The sequence below is a fragment of the Neophocaena asiaeorientalis genome, unplaced genomic scaffold (assembly GCF_003031525.2).
Source record: "Neophocaena asiaeorientalis asiaeorientalis breed wild unplaced genomic scaffold, Neophocaena_asiaeorientalis_V1.1 scaffold79, whole genome shotgun sequence".
Classification (NCBI taxonomy): Eukaryota; Metazoa; Chordata; class Mammalia; order Artiodactyla; family Phocoenidae; genus Neophocaena; species Neophocaena asiaeorientalis.
Genome location: NW_020175402.1, coordinates 8,482,326 through 8,504,214, shown reverse-complemented (window position 1 = coordinate 8,504,214; position 21,889 = coordinate 8,482,326). Strand labels below are relative to the sequence as shown.

Below are 21,889 nucleotides of genomic sequence, written 5' to 3'. Positions count from 1 at the left end.
AGTTAATTCCCTTTCGACCTCCCTAACAAGATAGGCAATTATCGTTTTGTTTGGTAAGGTATTTTACAGATGAAGAAACTAAGACACAGGAGAAGCTAAATTACCTTGTTCAAGATTACAAAACTATGAATGATGGAGATGGGATTCCAATCCTATTTACGAATATTTTTTCTTTCCTTTATGGATTGTGAAATTCTTCCAAGCATGCCCTTGTCTTGCACTCCATCATATCCTTCAACTCTCCAGTGCTTTCCACAGTATAGAGCACACAGGAATTTGTAACTGTCTACTGAAGTACTTAATTTTACTCTATTTTAAACTGTTAGTTAATTTATCAGTTCAGCACCTTTATTGATGTTTATATATCAGGCTCTGTGCTAGGCACTTCATAAACCTCCTTTCTTTTTTAAAAAAATATTTATTTATTTGGCTGTGCCGGGTCTTAGTTGCAGCACACGGCATTTTCGTTGCAGCATGTGGGCTCTTAGTTGCAGCATGCGGGATGCAGTTCCCTGACCAGGGACTGAACCCAGGCCAGCTGCATTGGCAGCACAGAGCCTTAACCGCTGGACCACCAGGGAAGTCCCCATAAACCTCCTTTCAATCCTTAAAACAACTCTACAAAATAGCTATCTCTGTTTTACAGGAATGAAGTAACTTGTCGAAAATTCATAGCTAGAAAGAGATAAATCTTAGGCCATTCCAAGAGCCACACACACTTGCCACTAAACCATTCTTTTCAACACAGTCCCTGTCATCAAAGGCTTCCTAGTCGTGTAAGGATAATGGTGACCAATTACAATGTAGCATGATCAGGGCTAGTGATTAGGTTCAAAGTATTAAGAAAACAAGAAAGAGAAGGGCCTGGGGGAAGCAAGAAGTTTAAAAGGTGACAACTGAGTAGGCCTTTAAGGATAAACGGAAGTCCTCTAGCAGATTGACCGCATCAGAATCCTGATATACTGACCTCTATTTTCTTCCAATCTATCAGCCCTCTTTTTTCTTCACTTTCCTCCCTATCCAGCTTAGATTCCATAGCCCATCATTCAAACAATAGCTTAACTTCCCTTTAACTCTGTCTTTATAGCTCACCTAACTGGCAGTACCCCTACCCTGATGGAGTATAGTTGCACATATTGGAACACATTCCAGCTAGGTTAAACAGAAACTGGGATTTATTGCCAGGTATTATGTGACTTACAAAATTACCACAAGGGCTATAGGAAGTACTGGTAGAACTTCCCAGGAACACCTCCTAACCCACAAAACAAGTCTTTGCCATGATCAAGAAAGTCATGCCTATCATTGCAGAAAGTCATGAAACCAAAAAGCGGATGACTAAGAAACTCACTGCCTCTGCTGTGGTATTTGCCAGCAAAACGGCATGCCTCTCACTCTCCTCCTCCTCTCACTTCCAAATTCAATTCTCATCTCAGGTGCAGAGGAGTCTAGGAAATATCTAGCTCTCAGTTCCACCAATACCCCAGTCTTCACTGCCAACAACTCTCACCAAAGTGGTCTATCTGCATCTATCTCCCCTCCAATCTGTTCACACTACTAAGCCCTGAGGGATCAAGCTGCTTCCCCTACCCCACCACCTGCAAAAAAAAAAAAAAACCCTCAGGGATCTCCCATCAGTCTTAAAGCAAAAGCTACAAAGTCTGGCCTCTGCCCACCTCCAGCTTCATCTTGTACCACATTCCCCTCTGTTCCCTTTGTCCTGGCCACACTGGCCTCTTTGTGCCTGTTAGTCACTTTCCTCACATGTGCCACAGGACCTCTGCACATGCTGTTCTGTATGGAATACGCTGCCTTCCTCTCTTCACCCAACTAATTAGAACTGTTCCTTCAGGTATCAGTTCAGGCATCTTTTCCTTAGAGAAACCTTCCTGCTTATTCCAGGCACTCATAACACCACCTTCCTCTCGTAGGCAGCACTTACTTTGCATTTCTTAGTGAGATCATTGGTGAGCATCTGTTTCCCCCACCGGACTAACAACAGCCCTGAAGTCAGAGACCATGTTTGGTTCACAATGTCTCCCCAGTGCTTTGCACAATAAATATCAGTTGCACGATTAAGGAGAAGGCCTAGTTCACAGGTATGAATCCGAATTTCTCAACAAGGCTGTGCTCTGGAAGCCGAGAGTCGGACATTTCCTTCATCTCCGTCTCTCTCAGGAGCACTGAGCAGGCGCTAAAAAAAAGGCTGCAGAATCATGGCAGAAACAAGGCGGCCTCCTCAGTCAGAGAGGACCCTAGTGGAGGCTGGGAGACAGGCCTCTTCTCCCTGGGAGCGCCTGGCACGGGGCTCGACAAGAAAGGCTCTTGTTGAAAAAGTCAGTCGTCGAGGGCCCCAGGCAGGCGCAGAGACCCCAAAGCTCTGCTCCAGCCCTAGAAAGGGAACCCAGGCTACTACACACAAGAGCTAGGAACTCGGGGCCCCCCTCTGCCCCTTGCAATCAAACCTGCAGCTGAGAAGGGCCAGCCTCAGACCACATAACGGAGGCGCCGCCTCCAGATTCCACTGCCCCCACCCCCGATCTTCCTTACACTTACTCGGTGTCAGCGTCCGATCTCCTCGCCGCAGCATTGCGCGCAACACCGAAACCCAGTCAGCGAGCTTCCACCCACAGGACGCAGCGCGCCTAGGTGGGACTCCAGCTCTATTCACCAATCCTGGAATAGTACTCTCGTAAGGGCAGAAAGAACTGACCAATAACAGGAGACTCTCCAGGGGGCGGTGCAGAGGGGAGTATTGGAAGCTGATTGGTTTCTCCAAGCCGGAAGTTCCGGGGGAAGACAAAGTTGGAGCCAATCGTGTGGTGCCTGAGGGTGTCAGCGCGGTCAGTGGCGGCTTGAGGAGAGCGGCTGCCGCCATGATAGAACAGCAGAAGCGAAAGGGCCCAGAGTTACCGCTGGTCCCAGTCAAGCGGCCGCGGCATGAATTGCTTTTGGGAGCTGCGGGGTCGGGCCCCGGAGCCGGGCAGCAGCAGGCGGCGCCGGGAGCTTTGCTGCAAGCGGTGAGTAAGGGAGCAGGCGGCCTTCGGCCCTCAGCTCTTCCTCTCTCCTCAGCGCTGTACCTGGTGATCCCGCACCGGCCCTTTCCCCACACTGCGGGGACGGAGCGGGACTCCCTCACCCTGGAGTTAAAGCAGAAAAGCACTGTAATAGCGGCCAACACTCTGCGATGCTCCATATATTTCCCCGTTTGACGCCCGTTTTCGACATCTCGACCGCCCTGTGAGGAGGCGTTAGAATTAGGCTTAAGGACCTTGAGCTCAAAACCGGGGCCGGGGCTTTGGAATCTTAAGTGTTCCAGGGATCCGGCATAGAATAAACGTTCAGGAAAGTTAGAAGAGTGGATGGATGAATGAATGAATGAGGGAAGGAAGGAAGGAAGGAAATGAAAGATACTGGCTCGCCTTGGGACTTGGGGCAACTTGCTTTTCCCTCTGTTTCTCTGCACTAGTATTAGTAACAACCGTGGAATAGTTACCATCCATTGAGCTCTTGTACTAAGTGCTTTCTTTGTATATGAAAACTCCATTAGTCTTGGTAACTGCCTGAAAGTTAGGAATTGCTATTATCCCATTTTGTAGATGGGGAAACAAAGTTATCTAGTAACTGATAGGAACAGATTTTAAATTCAGAATCCATGCACTTAACTACATTTCTTGTACGATAGAGGTGGTGATCACACCTCTCCCTCGGTCCTGTTAGGCTCAGCGGAAGAAATATATGTACCCCCCTCCCCAGCTCCTCAGCCAGCTGGTCAATAAATCCTGCTGGCACTGTCCTCAGAATATATCCAGACTTGCTACTACTTCTGCCAGCTCCATCACTAGCTCCTGGTCTAAACCATCATTATCTCATCTGGCATTATTGCTGTAGGATCCTAATGGTATTCCTGTTTCTGTTCACGGATGCTCAGTCTAGTCTCGGTCCAGCAGCCAGAGGAATCCTTCTAAACATCGGATCGTATTACCCCCTGCTGAAAGCTTTCCCTGGCTTTTCACTTCACTCAGAGTAAAACTAAAATCCTGACAGTCTTTTGCCCTCTTTCCCTTGATCTCTCTGAACTACCAATTTTCCATTGCTCACCCTGCTCCAGGCACACTGGCTTCCATGCTCCTGCCACAAAGCCTTTGCATTTGCTGCTCCCCCTACGGATTTACTCTTCTTCCAAATGTCCACATGGTTTACACACTCAACTCCTCCCAACCTCTGTTCAAGTATCACTTTTTCCGTGAAGCCTTTCTTGACGAGCCTGTTTTAAATTGCAATACCCTGTGCTCACTAGCCCACATTGCTGCTTTGTTTTTCTCCATAGCACATACCACCATCTATATGTTTTACTTGTTTCTGCCTTCCCTCCCTCCTTTCTGCCCCTCCTTCCCACTAGAACACAAGCTCCGTTGTTTATTTTGTTCAATCCTGTTTTATCAGTGCATAGAACAGTGCCTGGCACGTAGTATTTTTTGAGTAAATGAGTAAGCTGGAAAACTGAAGAGATTTGGGGATTATTAATAGTGAACTTGTTCTTCTGTCTGACAAGTAAAAATATCAGCCCAGGTTTCTTTGGATTGCCCAAGGCTAGGCTTAATGTCCAAGATCATAATCAAAACTACTTTGCTTAATAACTGTACCCTGCAGGGTTTTGGGAGCTTAGTTCAATCATTCATTCATCAAACTAGAAACTGGGAAAACAGTGTAGAATTACACTGGTAAGATTCCAGCACTCACAGAGCTTTTCTAGTGGCAGGCCAGGGGAAACAAAATGTAAACAAACACATAAGGAAGGTAATTTCAGATAGTGATAGGTGCTGTGAGAGAATACAGCAGGGTTGATCGAATGCAGAGGGGAGGTAGGGTGCTGCTTGAGCTTGAGTGTTCCAGGAAAGACTTTCTGAAGAGGAAACATTTGGAAGGAGCCACACATAGGAAGATCTAGAGGAAGGGGGTTCCTGTCAGGGGCAACAACAAGTGTAAAAGATCCTGAGGCAGAAATTAGTTTAATGTGTTTGAACAGTTAAAAGTTGGGTATAGGGCTTCCCTGGTGATGCAGTGGTTGAGAATCCACCTGCCAATGCAGGGGACACAGGTTCGAGCCCTGGTCCAGGAAGATCCCACATGCTGCGGAGCAACTAAGCGCACGCACCACAACTGCTGAGCCTGCGCTCTAGAGCCCATGAGCCACAACTACTGAGCCTGCGTGCCACAAGTACTGAAGCCCACGCGCCTAGAGCTCGTGCTCCACAACGAGAAAAGCCACTGCAATGAGAAGCCACGTACCGCAACAAAAAGTAGCCCCTGCTCACGGCAACTAGAGAAAGCCCGCGCGCAGCAACGAAGACCCAGCCAAAAATAAATAATTTAATTTTTTAAAAATGATGTAGGACAATGATAAGACAAAAATATGGGCACTCAGCCTAAGAAATGAGGTCAAACTTGAAAGGAGGCAAGCAGGCAACTGAGCGCTCGAATTTAAAAACTAACTAAATAAAAGTTGGGTATGGGATGGGAGCACAGTGAGGGAGGAAGAGAGTTAGTATAACAGATAGACACTGGAAACTTCAGCAGGAGAGTATAAAATTGGAGACATAAGTTATGTGCGAAGAGTTGCCATTCTCTAAATCAGGAGAAATACACTCGATCAGTTTCCCCTGTGTTTTCCTTATACTCCCCATTCCCCGACCTTTCAGTCTCCTTTGCCTGTATGAAGTGACTACTCTGTACTTCTCTCTTTTGTTTAGGGGCCTCCAAGATGTTCCTCCCTTCAAGCCCCAATCATGCTTCTCTCAGGACATGAAGGGGAAGTGTATTGCTGCAAGTTTCACCCCAATGGATCCACCTTAGCATCTGCAGGATTTGACCGACTGATATGTAAGGCATAGTTTTTGAATCTGGAGTAATTGCTGTCTGCCAAATAGTGACTACTTTTTAAAACCTTCAGTGCCATAGAGAGTATAAGTCTAAGTTGGTCACATAACAAACTATGTGGCTAATATGCTAAAATAGGGTCATGAAAATGCTGAATGATTTGGGGTGTAGAACTCAGGGTCCATGTGGTAAATACAGAAGGAATTACGTGACCAGTTGGATAGTGAGTCGCTCTAGTTTGAGAACATCGTCCTCATGGAGGCAAATCTCGAGCTGATTTAGCAAGACTGGAGATCTAGGCTTAACAGGCTAATGGGAGTAAAGAGGAGAGAGATAACTTTTTCCCAAAGATACTGAGGCTCTCCTCTTGATCCATTCCCTCAGAATCTTAGCATTTGGAAAGGAAGGAGGGAGTCTTGACGTGGCAACTCACTTGGATAATCTACCTGTCCGTCAATAGGATCTGCTACCTGATTCTCAGCTACTAGTCAAGAAGTCTTTTGGCTCTTTGCTTATAACTGTGCCTCAGGGTGGATGATGTCTGTTTTGATTTTGGTGTTCTGGTTCTGTGTTCCTTAAACTTACTAGTGGCCAAGTCTCTGGAAGGCTTAAGGATCTTTGCAGAACGTACTTAAACTACTGATTTGCTTAATTTCATTGAACAAACTAGAAACAGTTTTATCAGCAGGAAAATAACTCTAAATACCTTATTGTGTATAGAGTGTTCCTTAATAACACTCATCAAACTTCACTCTGTGCTGGACCAAGCTCCCTAAGGATTGGAACTGTGTCTATTCATTTACCTTATTTTACTCCAGCACCTGGCATAGGTATTTAGTACATTTGCAATGAGTGAATGTAGTATAAAGTTCTCCTATGACCTTCAAGTCAGTTGCAGCTTCCAGAGTTTCCCATAAGTACCATCATTTTGCAGTCTGCTTCTACTCATAGCAGACAGTAGCTGTGAGTGCCAACTTTTTAAAAGTACAGGAGAAACACTTAAGATTTAAAAAATTATAGCCATTAACTAAAATGTTTTTATTTTATGAAATGTGAAAATATTGCACTATTTTTGTTTTAATGTTAAGAAAATTGATCTAGCTAATAGAACTAATAGTGTTCCAAAGGAGTATAATTTCAGAACTGTTGTTCTAGTGAATTCATAAGTACCCTTTCCATGGCCAATAATGAGTTTTCTTTTGCCTAGTAATGCTCACAGAACCCCTGTCGCCCTAACAGTGTTGTGGAATGTCTATGGTGACTGCGATAACTATGCTACATTGAAGGGACACAGTGGAGCAGTGATGGAACTGCATTATAACACAGATGGCAGGTGAGTATTCTGCATAGTGGGTGACAACTGCTTCTTATAGTAATTCTTCTTGGCATCCTTTCACATTTCATCCCTGAGTTTTCTCTCAGGAGACTGTGCTGTCAAAAACTACTGCGTTTTATGGACTTGAAGACACGGGGAAGAGGAAGGGTAAGCTGGGACGAAGTGAGAGAGTGGCATGGACACATATACACTACCAAATGATGGCTAGTGGGAAGCAGCCACATAGCACAGGGAGATCAGCTTGGTGCTTTGTGTCCACCTAGAGGGGTGGGATAGGGAGGGTGGGAGGGAGACGCAAGAGGGTGGAGCTATGGGGATATATGTTTATGTATAGCTTATTCACTTTGTTATACAGCAGAAACTAACACACCATTGTAGAGCAACTATACTCCAATAAAGATGTTTAAAAAGAAAAAAATCTGCGTTTTGGACAACCACTTTATTATCCTATCGCTGTAACCCAAGTAAGGTGTTTATTGTTCCATGTATGCATTTATAGACATATCACCTCTATCTAACATATCAACATCGCAGAAAGAAAAATTTTAAGACATAAAATGTAATTTACATATATAAAAATTAGCGACTTTTATTATAAAAGTAATAATAAAATAATCTATTTCAAGAAAACTCGGAAAAAAAGCAGGAAAATGACCAAATAGCCCACGTTTTTACCACTCCAAAGATAATCACTGTTAATATTATGATACGTTTTTCTCAAGCCTTTTTCCTATTCAAAACAGTTTGGTTTTTTTGTATATATTAGAACTACTTGTGGGAGTTCCCTGGCAGTCCAGTGGTTAGGACTCAGCGCTTTCACTGCCGTGGCCTGGGTTCAGTACTGGTCGGGGAACTAAGATCCCACAAACCACGCAGCACAGCCAAATTTAAAAAAAAAGAACTACTTGTACAATCTTGTCTGCTGCTTTTTACCCTTAACATTATTCACCTGTCATATCTGTTTACTATACCATACTATTTATTATAAATATTTTAACAATTGCATAACTTTAGAATAACTACAGATAATATAAAAATGTGGTTATACAAAGTTAATTAATCCCATTCGGTATTTCAGTAAACATTTACTGTTTTACAGCTCTGACCCCTAAAAATTTTAGGGTTCCCTGAACAACTGGGTGCATAGTCTTGTATAAATTTTTCCTATTTGAGTAAAGAAAGCATTGTAAATTCAATCAGAACTTAGAAATCAGCCTCAGAGACAAAACCTTTTGAGTTTTAGAGAAAGAGAGTTACCAAGCCATTGGGTCAGGAATTGCTACAGTGTGTCTCACCTCCACAGCAGGGAGTGATTAAACATTTCCAAGTGGAAGGATGTGTAAAGTGTTGTATATCAAAAAGGAGGGAAAGATTGAGAAGACTGCTGTATTAGATGTATGATGTGGGGACTGACAGGGAATTTTTTTTTACATTTCGTAGAGCAGACCTTATAACTGGGTCTAGAGCGTGATTAGGATTTTGTTATGTAAGGTGAGGCATTCCAGCATCAGGTGCCAAGCTGTCAGAGCACGTTAGTGATCTTGAAGACTGGCACGTTTTGGCAAGTGGAGAAGATAGATGGCTATTCCTTGTCTTCACTTATTTTTTTGTTCTTCCTCTCACCTTCTAGTATGCTCTTCTCAGCATCCACAGATAAAACTGTGGCGGTGTGGGATAGTGAAACAGGCGAGAGAGTTAAAAGACTGAAGGGGCACACTTCCTTTGTGAATTCCTGTTATCCGGCCAGGAGGGGTCCCCAGCTTGTCTGCACTGGCAGTGACGACGGTACAGTTAAGGTGGGTGTTGTCTGTCTGTGTGTTGAGGGTTTCTGAGGTGACATAATGTGAACCTTATCTTGTCTTCCCACCTGTGCTTTACCCTCCTCTCCACAACTTTGTTTCATCAGACATTTCCCCAAACAGACACTATTTAAAATATGTTTAAAATAATAAGCAGTTAAGGGTTTTTTTCTTTTTTTAGGTATCATATAGAATAATATTACAACTGTGTTGAACCATTGTGACTTGGAATAAAGTGGTCCACCATCCAAGAATAATTGGATTCTTGACTTAGCTGTTTACTTAATTGTGTGACCATAGGCAGTTCACTTTTCTGATCCTCAGCTTATCAGTCTTTAGAACACTGACAATAATATACATGTCTTACAAGACTGTTGTGTAATTATAGTCAGTATAATAAAAAGGTTTTATATACTGACTATATAGTACGTGGTTTTAGTAACAGGATGGGGTATTAAAAGTCATTTAGTCCAATGATTGCTGACCTGTATGCATATCAGAATTACGTGAAGAACATGCTAAAAATACCCAGATTCTGGTTTAGTAGGTCTGGAATGGGATTTTTTTTGTTTTGTTATTGGGTATTTGTTGCTGCAGGTGGGCTTTCTCTAGTTGCGGGGAGCAGGGGCTACTGTTCATTGCAGTGCATGGGCTTCTTATTGCGGTGGCTTCTCTTGTTGTGGAGCATGGGTTCTAGGTGTGTGGGCTTCAGTAGTTGTGGTTCATGGGCTCTAGAGCTCAGCCTCAGTAGTTGTGGTGCACGGGCTTAGTTGCTCCGCAGCATGTGGGATCCTCCCAGACCAGGGCTCGAACCCGTGTCCCCTGCATTGGCAGGCGGGTTCTTAACCACTGTGCCACCAGGGAAGTCCCCAGACTTTATTTTTTTAGAGCAGTTTTAGGTTCACTGCAAAATTGAGGGAAAGGTACAGAGATTTCCCATATATCCACTGCCCCCACCATGGATAGCTTCCCCCACCAGAATGGTACCTTTGTTACAATTGATGAACCTACATTGACATGTCATTATCACCCAAAGTCCATAGTTTACATTAGGGTTCACTTTTAGTGGTGTATATTCTGTGGGTTTGGACAGATGTGTAATGACATGTATCTGGCACTATGGTATCATACAGAGTATTTCAACTGCCCTAAAAATCCTTTATGTTCCACCTATTCATTCCTCTCAACCCCAGGGAACCACTGATCTTTTTGCTGTCTCCTTAGTTTTGCCTTTTCCAGAATGTCATATATAGGTAGACTCATAAAGTGTATAGCCTTTGCAGATTGGCTTTTTTCACCTAGTAATATGCATTTAAGATTCCTCCATGTTTTTTCATGGCTTAATAGTTCATTTCTTTTCGGTGCTGAATAATATTCCGTTGTTGGATGTACCACAGTTTATTTATCCATTCACCTACTGAAGGACATCTTGGTTGCTTCCAAGTTTTGGCAATTATGAATAAAGCTGCTCTAAACATCTGTGTGTAGGTTTTTGTGTGGACCTAAGGTTTTAACTCTTTGGGTAAATACTGAGAAGCACAATTGCTGGATTGTGCAGTAAAGGTTTTGTAAGAAACTGCCAAACTGTCTTCCAAGGTGGCTGCACCATTTTTTCTTCCTACCAGCAATGAATGAGTGTTCCTTTGTTCCCCATCCTTGTCTGCATTTGGTGTTGTCAGTGTTTCAGATTTTGGCCTTTCTAATAGGTGTGTAGTAGTATCTTACTTTTTGTTTTACTTTGCATTTTCCCAATGATATATGATGTAGAACATCTTCTTTTTTCCAGTTTTATTGAGAATAATTGACATACATCACTGTACAAATTTAAGGCATGCAGCAAGATGGTTCGATTCACATATATTGTGAAATGATTATCAGTAGATTTGACCAACATCCATCTTCTCATATAGATACAACAAAAAGGAAAAAAATGGGAAAATTTTTTTCTTGTGATGAGAGCTCTTAAGATATGCTGTCTTAACTTTTCTATATATCATATAGCAGTGTTAGCTGTAGTCATATTGTACATTACATCCTTAGTACTTATGTATCTTATAACTAGAAATTTGTACTTTTTACCACCTTCCTCCAATTCCCACTTCTTCTACCCTCCTCCTCTGGTAACACAATGTTGAGCATCTTTGCATATGCTTATTTGCCATCTGTGTACTTCTTTGATGAGGTATCTGTTAAGTTCTTTAGCTCAATTTTTGATCTGGTTGTTTGTTATTGTTTTGTTTTTTTAATAAATTTATTTATTTATTTTTGGCTGCGTTGGGTCTTCATTGCTGCATGCGGGCCTTCTCTAGTTATGGCGAGCGGGGGCTACTCTTCGTTGTGGTGCGTGGGCTTCTCATTGTGGTGGCTTCTCGTTGCAGAACACAGGCTCTAGGCACGCGGGCTTCGGTAGTTGTGGTATGCAGGCTCAGTAGTTGTGGCTCATGGGCTCTAGAGCGCAGGCTCAGTAGTTGTGGCGCACGGGCTTAGTTGCTTCACGGCATCTGGGATCTTCCCAGACCAGGGCTCGAACCTGTGTCCCCTGCATTGGCAGGCGGATTCTTAACCACTGCACCACCAGGGAAGTCCGTGTTTTTTATTGTTGAATTTAAGAGTTCTTTACTGTGTTTTGGATAATAGTCCTTTAACAGATGTGTCTTTTGCAAATATTTTCTCAACAGTCTGTAGCTTGTCCTCTAATTTTCTTGACATTTTCTTTCACAGAGAAGTTTTTAATGTTAATGAAGTTCAGCTTATCAATGATTTCTTTCATAGATTGTGCCTTTGGTGTTATATCTAAAAGTCATCACCATACCGTAGGTCACCCAAGTTTTCTTCTGTGTTACTTTCTAGGAGTTTAATATTTTACATATAGGTCTGTGATCCATTTTGAGTTAATTTCTGTGAAAGGTGCAAAAAAATATTCACTTTTTTTTTAACATGTGGACATACAGTTGTTCCACCATTTGTTGAAGAAACTCTCTTTGCTCCATTGTATTGCCTTTGCTCCTTTGTCAAAGACCAATTGACTGTATTTATGGGCGTCTATTTCTAGGCCTTTTATTCTCTTCCATTGATCTATTTGTCAGTTCTTTTGCCAGTATCACACTGTCTTGATTACTAGCTTTATAGTAAATCCTGAAGTTGGGTAGTGTCCTCCAGCTTTGTTGTCCAATATTGTATTGGCAAGTTGGGGTCTTTTGCCTTTCCAGATAAACTCCAATTTGTTGATATCCGTGAAGTAACTTAACTGGAATTTTGGTTGACATTGCATTGATCAGTATGATTGATCTATAGATCAAATTGGGAAGAACTGACATCTTGACAATGCTGAGTCTTCCTACCCGTGAACATGCAATATCTCTCCATTTATTTCGTTCTACTTTGATTTCATTCATTAGAGTTTTTAAGTTTTCCACATAGAGATCATGTACAGATTTTGTTACATTTACACCTAAGTATTTCTCTGTTTTTGGATGCTAATGTCAATGGTATTGTGTTTTTTAGAATCAGAATGTTAAATGTGTTCCTCAAGTGATTTGATATAGCAGGTATGATATTTTGGGAGCCACTGATCTCCTCCAGCATCCTCACTTTACAGATGAGGAAAATGAGGCCTAGAAATAGTAACCTACTTCAGGGGCACACAGGACATGCTGCTTTGTAGTACCATTTTATTCTTTCTTTGGCACTAGTTTTTGACTCTAGATTTTTTTTTTTTAATGATTAAACAGGGAGGGATTTCAAAGGAGAACATCTGAGAAATCACACTCAACTTGTGATTGTTTGTTGCTTTTTTAAATGAATTTGCTTTTTTTCATAATTAAAGGTGGTGACACTGACCTACTGGATTATCTGCTTTGAGATGTTTTCTACTAAATGGTTTTGTAATAAACAATCACTTGGGCCCCTTGATGCTTGACTGAGAGTCTGTGGCTTAGGAATAACTACCAGAGGTCTTTTTGTTTTGTTTTGTTTTTGTTTTTTAATAGGTTTATTTTCCTTTTTGTTGAGAGAATTATAGATTCTCATGCTGTTCTAAGAGATAATACAGAGATCCCATTTACTCTTCACCCAGTTTTCAGCAACGTTAACTTGTCTCATAACTATAAAAGGTGACATTGCTACGATCCCTCAGTCTTGTTCAGATTTCACAAGTTTCGCATGAAATTCCCAGAGGTCTTAACGTAGGTGTACTATAATTGGAGAGACCTAACAGCTGATTTGCTAATTGGCATTTCAAAAGGCAGAGGCAAGAGTGCCCTAATGAATTTTGTTAACAAACATTTATTGAGGGCTTGCTATGGTAACCATCTAGGAACTTATTCTTTTCTCTTTTTTTGGCTGTGGTGGGTCTTAGTTGTGGCACGTGGGATCTTTGTTGTGGCATGCAGCATCTTTTAGTTGCAGCATGCAGGATCTAGTTCCCTGACCAGGGATCAAATGTGGGCCCCCTGCATTGGGAGCGTGAAGTCTTAACCACTGGACCACTAGGGGAGTCCTTAGGAACTTATTCTTGTTTAGTTTCACCTTTTCTTCTTTTATCTTTTCTCTGACTTTGTTTCATTTTGTCTTTGTGCTCATATTTATCTTTCCATCTCTCCTTAGCTTTTTCTTTTTCTACTACCTTCCATTGTATACGTTCTTTTCTACTCTTTCCTTCTTTCAGTTTCTTGCTTCTCTTCTCCCTTAATTAAACATGGTTTGAAATAATCATACTCAAGGCAGTATTTATTTTCAAGGCAGTATTTTTTAAATGTGCAATATATCACATTACTTAAAGTGACTTTTTAACTAGTTCTTTATTTTTAATTTCAATATATTATTTATATAATTATTGCTTCATTTTTTTATTTTATTTTATTTTATTTTATTTTATTTTATTTTTTTTATTTTTGGCTGTGTTGGGTCTTCGTTTCTGTGCAAGGGCTTTCTCTAGTTGCGGCAAGTGGGGGCCACTCTTCATCGCAGTGCGCGGGCCTCTCACTATCGCGGCCTCTCTTGTTGCGGAGCACAGGCTCCAGATGCGCAGACTCAGCGGCCATGGCTCACGGGCCTAGTTGCTCCGCGGCATGTGGGATTTTCCCAGACCAGGGCTCGAACCCGTGTCCCCTGCATTGGCAGGCAGACTCTCAACCACTGCGCCACCAGGGAAGCCCTGTTGCTTCATTGAACAGCCTTTTACATATGCCTTTTAGTTACTTGCCAAGTTGGAATGCTTTATTGTTGCTTTCTGTTGCTAGGTTTATAACTATAGGAGTTTAATAACTTGTGCTTATCTAAGAAGGAATATGTCATGTTTCTTATTTGTCAGAGTTCTCAACAGAAAGCAGAGGTTTCAATAACTCTTGTATTTTTCAGTCTAGAAGTGGTACCCTCAGCATTGTCCATACCAGTCTTTTCAAACCATTTTCAGCAATCCATTCTTTCTTCTAATGAAGCAATTAAGTGAAATCATATATGTTATTCCCTTTTACAAACAATTCAAGTCCTGGTACCATTACATAGACTGAAGTAGGAAAGGTGTTTGGGTTAGAGGTGGGGATAGGCCAAAGTGTCCCAGAGTGGCGTGTCAGAACCCAAGTGAGATGAAAGGAGAGCATCCACACTGGATGGGGGAGTATCCGCATCCAGTGTAGGGAGATGGAAACTGCATAGGGTAAGGAGGGCATCCACACAGCACGAGGTAGATGGCCCAGTGTGGGGAACTGGAGGGAGGAGCCCAGCATGGAGAATCAGTGCCGTAGCAGGGTCAAAGAGTCATCTACACGTTGGTGTGGGGGAGACAGTAGGTGTCAGAGCCTGAGTTGAGGGTGCCCACACAGGGTGGGAGCAGTTCAGGTAGGGAGTCTGAGTCTGAGCAGACTCAGACAAGGATGGAGTCCCTGAGGAAGGGCAGCCTGGAAAGTGGTATTAGAGCCAGAGCAGAGTGAAGAGAGCGTTCACACAGAGGGGTCACCCAAATGGGGTGAGGAGGGGTTTCACATAGAATCAGCCCAGAATGGGAGTCCCATTCAAACAGGGAAAGAGGACATCCATGCAGGAGGCAGCTGGAAGAGGATGTAGGAGATTGGTTACATACAGGAAGCCTGATCAAATAAGTAAATATAATAAGTATAATGGGGGGCAGATTTCTCACTGTCAGAGAAAGGATTTACCAATACAGAAAGAGAAAACTAAAATGCATCTTGTGTTGTCAGTATCGAATTCAGAGTATCAGTGTGAGCTCACGACATTCAATATATAAACAGATAAGTGTAGGAAAAAAATTAGATGTAAATGTGTGTTTGTAGATGTATGTGTGTGTACCTGTGTATGCATATATTGCCTAACTGTCCACTTAGAGGGTCTAGGAACAACACCCCAAAACCAATGAGCACATCTACTGTATAGGTCTTGGCCTTTAAATACCATTTTCCACTAAAAGGGCTCCTTATTTCAGGTCTGGGCAGGGAAAGTACACGGTGGGCCTAGAATGTCTTATGCAAAAAAGCTTACCAGAGGAGTCTCTTAAATGATCAAATTGAATGTTATGGGAGTTCCCTGGTAGTCTAGTGGTTAGGATTCAGCACTTTCACTGCCATGGCCTGGGTTCAGTCCCTGGTCGGGGAACTGAAATACTGCAAGCCATGTAGTGCAGCCAGAATTTAAAAGAAAAAAAAATGTTTTGAATGTTTTTAGTAATGGGACAAATGAAAATTGTGAGCCACTCGATAGGATACAATGAAAATACAACATCACTTCAGTATAGTCCTGCCAAATAACTTGAATCTAATCATGAGAAAACATCCGACACACAAATTGAGGAACATTACTGTCCTATAATTTTGCGAAGCGTCAAGGTTATGAAACTCTAGGAAAGTCTAAGAAACTCTTCCTGGCTGAAGGAGACTAAAGAAACATGACAGCTAAATTTAACATATGGGGACTTCCCTGGTGGTCCAGTGGCCAAGACTCTGTGCTCCCAATGCAGGGGGCCCAGGTTCGATACCTGGTCAGGGAACTAGATCTCACATTCTGCAACTAAAGATCCCACGTGCCGCAACTAAGACCCGGCGCAGCCAAATAAATACATAAGTATTTACAAATAAATAAATAAATAAATTCAACATATGATTCTGAACTGAATCCTTTTGCAATAAAAGACCCTATTGGGACAAGTGGTGAAACTTGAATGAGATCTGAGGATGATAGTAATGTATGGGTGTTAGTTTCTTGATTCTGATGGTTGTGTTGAGATTACGTAGGAGAACATCTTGTGAGACAAGCACATTAAATATACTGAAGTATTTAGGAGTGTCAGGGCATTAGGTCAGCAACTCAAATGATTTAGGCAAAACAAAGTTCTCGTTTACAATTTTTTTGGTAAGTGAATATTTCAGAATAAAATAATCTTTTAAAAATTTTGGTTGTCTGGAACTAAAATTCTGAAATATTTGAATCAAGCTTTAAGTGGCTACCATAGCTTTTACGATAAAGACAGATTGATTTGACCTGAGTAGAGAATATTTGTTAAGACAGAGATTGTAGTAAGTCTGGTAAGATGTGGGAACTAGATTATCAAGACCTTGAATTCCAAGCTACGAGGTTTGGACTTCATTCTATAGCCAGAGAGTTTGATGGGTAAGGGTTGGCTGTTGGGTCTCTAGAAGAGGAGTGAAGCACTCTTTTTGCATCATCGATCTGAGTAACACTAAGCCTTTTTTAGTTCATGTTTCCATCAATGAAGTAGAAACTACTTTCATCCTAAACCATGAGAATTGGAAAGAAGAGGTATCTTGGCACAGGGACAACTCATATTCTACTTGTTTACCACAGGATTGAATTTAAACCCCTGGCCTTTACTATGATTCCATGGTTGATTCCTTTTTTTTCTGAAAACCCTTTAAAACCTAGAACCAGGGGCTTCCCTGGTGGCGCAGTGGTTGAGAGTCCACCTGCCAATGCAGGGGACACGGGTTCGTGCCCCGGTCCGGGAAGATCCCACATGCCGTGGAGCAGCTAGGCCCATGAGCCATGGCCGCTGAGCCTGCGCGTCTGGAGCCTGTGCTCTGCAACGGGAGAGGCCACAACAGTGAGAGGCCCGTGTACCGCAAAAAAAAAAAAATTAAAACCTAGAACATAATCACCCCAAAGTCTTTCTCTTCTGAATGAAATGACCCATAGTCTTAAGACATTTCCTCATGGTTCTTCTCAAGTCTGTCAGTCATTTACTGAACCATATTTAGGACCTACTATCCACACTTTAAAAATGTAGACCCATGTTGTATTATAAGTTTATTATTTAAAAAAAAATAGAAACAAATTGGTTAGTTGGAGTATGAGAATCTAGAGTTGTTATACCTAATCTTCATCTTTCTTCCTCTTCTATTATTAATGAATCAAGCCCCCATTAAAAGTAAGTGTTGGGAATTCCCTGGTGGTCCAGTGGTTAGGACTCCACGCTCTCACTGCGGAGGGCCCGGTTGCAATCCCTGGTCAGGGAACTAAGTTCCCACGAGCTGCGAGGGATGGCCAAAAAAAAAACAGAACTAAAAAAAAATGTTAATTTTTTTACACAAGCATATATTACTTTAGTTATTATAAGGAATGAGCACACGTTTTGGTACTTTTAAATTAATGCAATGTTAACGTAATAGAATCAAACAGTACTAAAATCTAGTCCTCATTTTGCTGTTGACTTCCTAGGTATTCTTCATCAAGTCATTTCCTTCTTTGAGCTTTAGTTTCCTCATCTAGGTAGTTTATGCACAGTAACTTTTAAATATTTTTATCACAACCAACATTAAGGAATACATTTTATACTATGGTCTAATATATATTCCTTTCAGTATGTCTTATATGTGAATGAACCAACCCATTCTATATGTGACATTCTCTGATATCTCCCATAATTTTTTAAATTGAGGTAAAATTCACATGAAATCCACTGTTTTAACCTTTTAAAAAGTGTACAATTCAGTGACATTTAGTACATTCACAGTGTTGTGTGACCATCACCACAATCCCATACTAGAACATTTCCATCATCCCCCAAAAGAATCCCCATACCCATTAAGCAAGTCATTACTTTTCCTCTACCTTCCAGCTCCTGGCAACTACTAATCTATTTCTGTCTCTGTGGATTTGCCTATTCTGGACATTTCATATAAATAGAATCATACGGTATACGGCCTTTTGTGTCTGGTTTCTTTCACTCAGCGTATGGTTTCAGGGTTCATCCATGTTGTATTGTTATCAGTACTTCATTCCTTTTTATGGCTAAATAATATTCCACTGTATAGCTATACCATTTTTTGCTTATCCATTCCTCGGTTGATGGATATTGAGTTGTTTCTACTTTTTTACCTATCATGAACAATTCTGCTACAAACATTCATGTACAAGTTTTTGTTTGAACAACTGTTTTCGTTTCTCTTGGGTATATATCTAGGAGTGGGACTACTGAGTCATATGGTAACTCTTTGTTTAATAAGGAACGTCCAGACTTTTCCATAACAGCCACATCATTTTATATTCCCAACAGCAGTGTGTAAGGGTTCTAATTTCTCCATATCGTCACCAATACTTGTTATTTTCTGTGTTTGTGTGTTTTAATTATAACCATCCTAGTGAGTGTGAAGTGATACCTAATTATTGTTTTGACTTGCATTTCCCAAATAATTTGTGATATTGAGCGTCTTTCTATGTGCTTATATCTTCTAAAGAGAAATGTTTACTCGGGTCCTTTTGCCCATTTATTAATTGGGCTCTTTGTGGTTTTGATGCTAAATTATAAGATTATTTATATTTATTTATACATCTTATAAATTATAAGATTTATTTATTCTGGATACTAGACCTTTATCAGATATATGTTTTGCAAATATTTTCTCCCACTGTTGGTTGTCTTCTCATTTTCTTGATAAATATCCTTTAATGTACAAAAGTCTTTAATTTTTATGAAGTCTAATTTATCTGTTTTCTTTTGTCACTTGTGCTTTTGGTGTCATATCTAATAATTCATTGCCAAATTCAGGGTCATGAAGATTTACCCCTACGTTTCTCTCTAAGAATTTTATGATTTTAGCTTTTACATTTAGGTCTTTGATCCATGTCAAGTTAATTTTTGCATGTGTGAGGTAAGGGTCTACTTCATTCTTTTGCATGTAGTTATCCACTTGTCCCAGCACCATTTGTTGAAAGACTGTTTTTTTCTTCTGTATGGGCAATACTTTTTTGCTTCTTTTCATGCCTCATAATTTTTTGTTGAAAACTGAACGTTTGAGTATTATAGTGTGGCAACTCTGGTAATTAGATGCTCTCCAGAGTCTGTTGTTGCTCTTTTTTTTTTTTTTTAAATAAATTTATTTATTTTATTTTTGGCTGTGTTGGGTCTTCATTGCGGTTTGCAGGCTTCTCGCGGCGGCTTCTCTTGTTGCGGAGCACAGGCTCTAGGTGCGTGGGCTGCAGTAGTTATGGTGCATGGGGGCTCAGTAGTTGTGGTCGCGGGCTCTAGAGTGCAGGCTCAGTAGATGTGGCACGTGGGTTTAGTTGCTCCGTGGCATGTGGGATCTTCCCGGACCAGGTATCGAACCCATGTCCCTTGCATTGGCAGGCGGATTCTTAACCACTGCACTGCCAGGGAAGCCCTGTTGCTCCTTTTTGAAGCTATTGTTTATTTAGTGAATTTTCTGAACTAGTTTTGTAAACTCTGTATTCTTTGTCATGTATAGACACTGAAATCTCTGTTTCACCAGCTTAGTGGTTCACTGACAATTCAGCAGAGATTTCCCTAAACACCTGCGGGGGCAGGGAGGACTCTTCCAGTCTTTGTAGATTGGCTCTGTGGGTGTGTTGGGGCCTGCTGTCACCTCTCAGCCAGGCAGTTTACAACTCTGTATTAGCCTTCACTTCCTGCTTGTGGTCAGCAAGAGGTTGAGAGCTTAGGGCCTTCTCAGGTCTTTCCTAAGCATGTGCCCAGCCATGGCATGCAAGTGGCCTTCTAGAGTTGCAAAAATATGTCAAAGCTTTTCAAAGCCCTTATTCTCCAAACTGTCTCATTCCCCAGCCTTTCCTGTTTGCTGTTTATCCCTTGCCCCATTCAGCAGAGGCTCATGCATTTGTCTTTAAATGTTTTGGACAATTGCTTCTGCCCTGGGAGAGTTCCAAGTTAGGCAAAATAAAGTCAAACCCTTTGAGCTCAGCCATCAGGGAGCCACCAAACAGGTCCCAAAAAAAAAAAAAATTTTGTTTTTAATATTTAAACCTACAATTCTTTGAAAATGAGAAATAAGGTCCATTCTTCCTTGGGTACTTAGGAACCTATACTAGGAATGTAGGCTGTTGTCTTCAAAACTATTGCCGAGTAGGGATGGAGCCTGGATAACTTAAAATGCTACAAAACTGTCTTACTAGGACCCAGGTGGTTTTTGTCCTCAATAAGTATTCACCTAGTTGCTGTAAACTTTAGTTTCTAGAATTCTGATAAAGTTGGTTCTGACAGGTTTTTTTGCTGGGTATTTCTCTGCTTTTGTAGAGGGATAACCTTTGAGCATTCGCTACTCTGCCATTTTCACTGATGTAACCTCCTCTCCATACATATTTTTTAAACGTAAGTTGTAGCCCACTAATGAATTAAGATCTACAGTTCGAAAACACTGGTCTAATATCCTTGGTGTACTAAGAACATATGAACTAATAAGCGAGGTGAAGATTTCCACTCTGAGGGCATGTTAATTAACTATGTTTATTCACACTTTAACAAAGGAGACTGAAAATATAACCAAAGTGATTTGTTCCACCAACCTTCAGATATGTTGGCAAAATTATAGTCACTTCTCACCATATTAATGGGATATTCAGACAAGTTTCTGAACAGGGTCCCCATTACAGATGTTTTCATCTCCACAGTCCTTGGATTTAGGGGTATACTGTGCAATTGCTGTTACTATAGACTCTCTTGTCCTCTTTTTCAGCTTTGGGACATCCGTAAGAAAGCAGCGATCCAGACATTTCAGAACACCTACCAAGTGTTAGCTGTGACCTTCAATGACACAAGCGATCAGATTATTTCTGGTGGAATAGACAACGATATCAAGGTATGTTAGATGTTTATCTTACATTTACCTTTCACCTATCTCCATTCACAGAGGTAAATCTTTCCAAACTTCTTAGCTTTGCACTTTATGCCAACTAAATGGAAGATAAATTAGAACTTATTTTCCTTCTGTCCTGTCTTCATTGACTTCCTAAGTCAGGATTGCATTATAGCTCATGTAAATGCCGTTAGGGAGTAGGCAGTTAATGTGAAGTGGGAAGTCCCTGTGTGGGAACTCCGAAAAATGAAGGGTGCATTCCCTGCGTAGAGGCATTTGAAACTTTTTTTAAAAATGTGCATTGGCCTCATGAGATAGCAGTAAATCAGTTTGTGATTCTGTACCCTAATCTCTCAGTGTGTCTTTCTTTTTGAGACTATGGAAAGGAAGTTTTGGGGGGTCCATAGCTAAGAATGTGAGATGGTAATGATGTTGGAGAAAGAGGCAATAGACTACAGTGTCTAGAGGCAGTACAGTGTAGCTCAGGCTTTCAAGTAATTGACTTGGGGTCTGTTCTCAGTTCCACTATTTTCTAGTTTTTTGTGACTTCACACTAGTTCTTTCAGCCTCTGTTTCATCATGTGTGCACCAGGAGTAATAATAATATCTATCTCATAGGGTTGTCATGGGAATTGAATGAGCCAAATTCATTGGAGCACCTCGCAGAGTTTTTGGACATAGCAAATGCCAGTAAATATGAAATGTGTGGGGGCGGGGGGAGGCCACTCAGTTTGTGTCTGCTTTTACTTATTGGCTTCCTTAGGTATTTCAAAGACTTTGACTTACCTTCTGCTTACCTT

At 41.3% G+C, this 21,889-nt stretch overlaps 2 protein-coding genes across 2 annotated transcripts in view; one reads left to right on the top strand and one right to left on the bottom strand.

Annotated features, from left to right (window-relative positions):
* ZCCHC17 (zinc finger CCHC-type containing 17) overlaps nt 1–2,621 on the bottom strand; it is a 54,964-nt gene extending 52,343 nt beyond the window's left edge. Inside the window, exon 1 of the mRNA XM_024766730.1 lies at nt 2,557–2,621. The gene's annotated coding sequence lies outside the window, so the exon portion shown is untranslated. The remainder of the gene's footprint in view (nt 1–2,556) is intronic.
* Nucleotides 2,622–2,849: 228 nt separating this feature from the next.
* The window catches only part of SNRNP40 (small nuclear ribonucleoprotein U5 subunit 40), a 37,172-nt gene continuing 18,132 nt past the window's right edge, over nt 2,850–21,889 (top strand). The window contains exons 1-5 of the mRNA XM_024766791.1: nt 2,850–3,020; nt 5,754–5,883; nt 7,120–7,213; nt 8,847–9,012; nt 20,970–21,092. Of these exons, the coding sequence (XP_024622559.1) occupies nt 2,877–3,020; nt 5,754–5,883; nt 7,120–7,213; nt 8,847–9,012; nt 20,970–21,092 (657 nt within the window). The 5' untranslated portion in view covers nt 2,850–2,876. The remainder of the gene's footprint in view (nt 3,021–5,753; nt 5,884–7,119; nt 7,214–8,846; nt 9,013–20,969; nt 21,093–21,889) is intronic.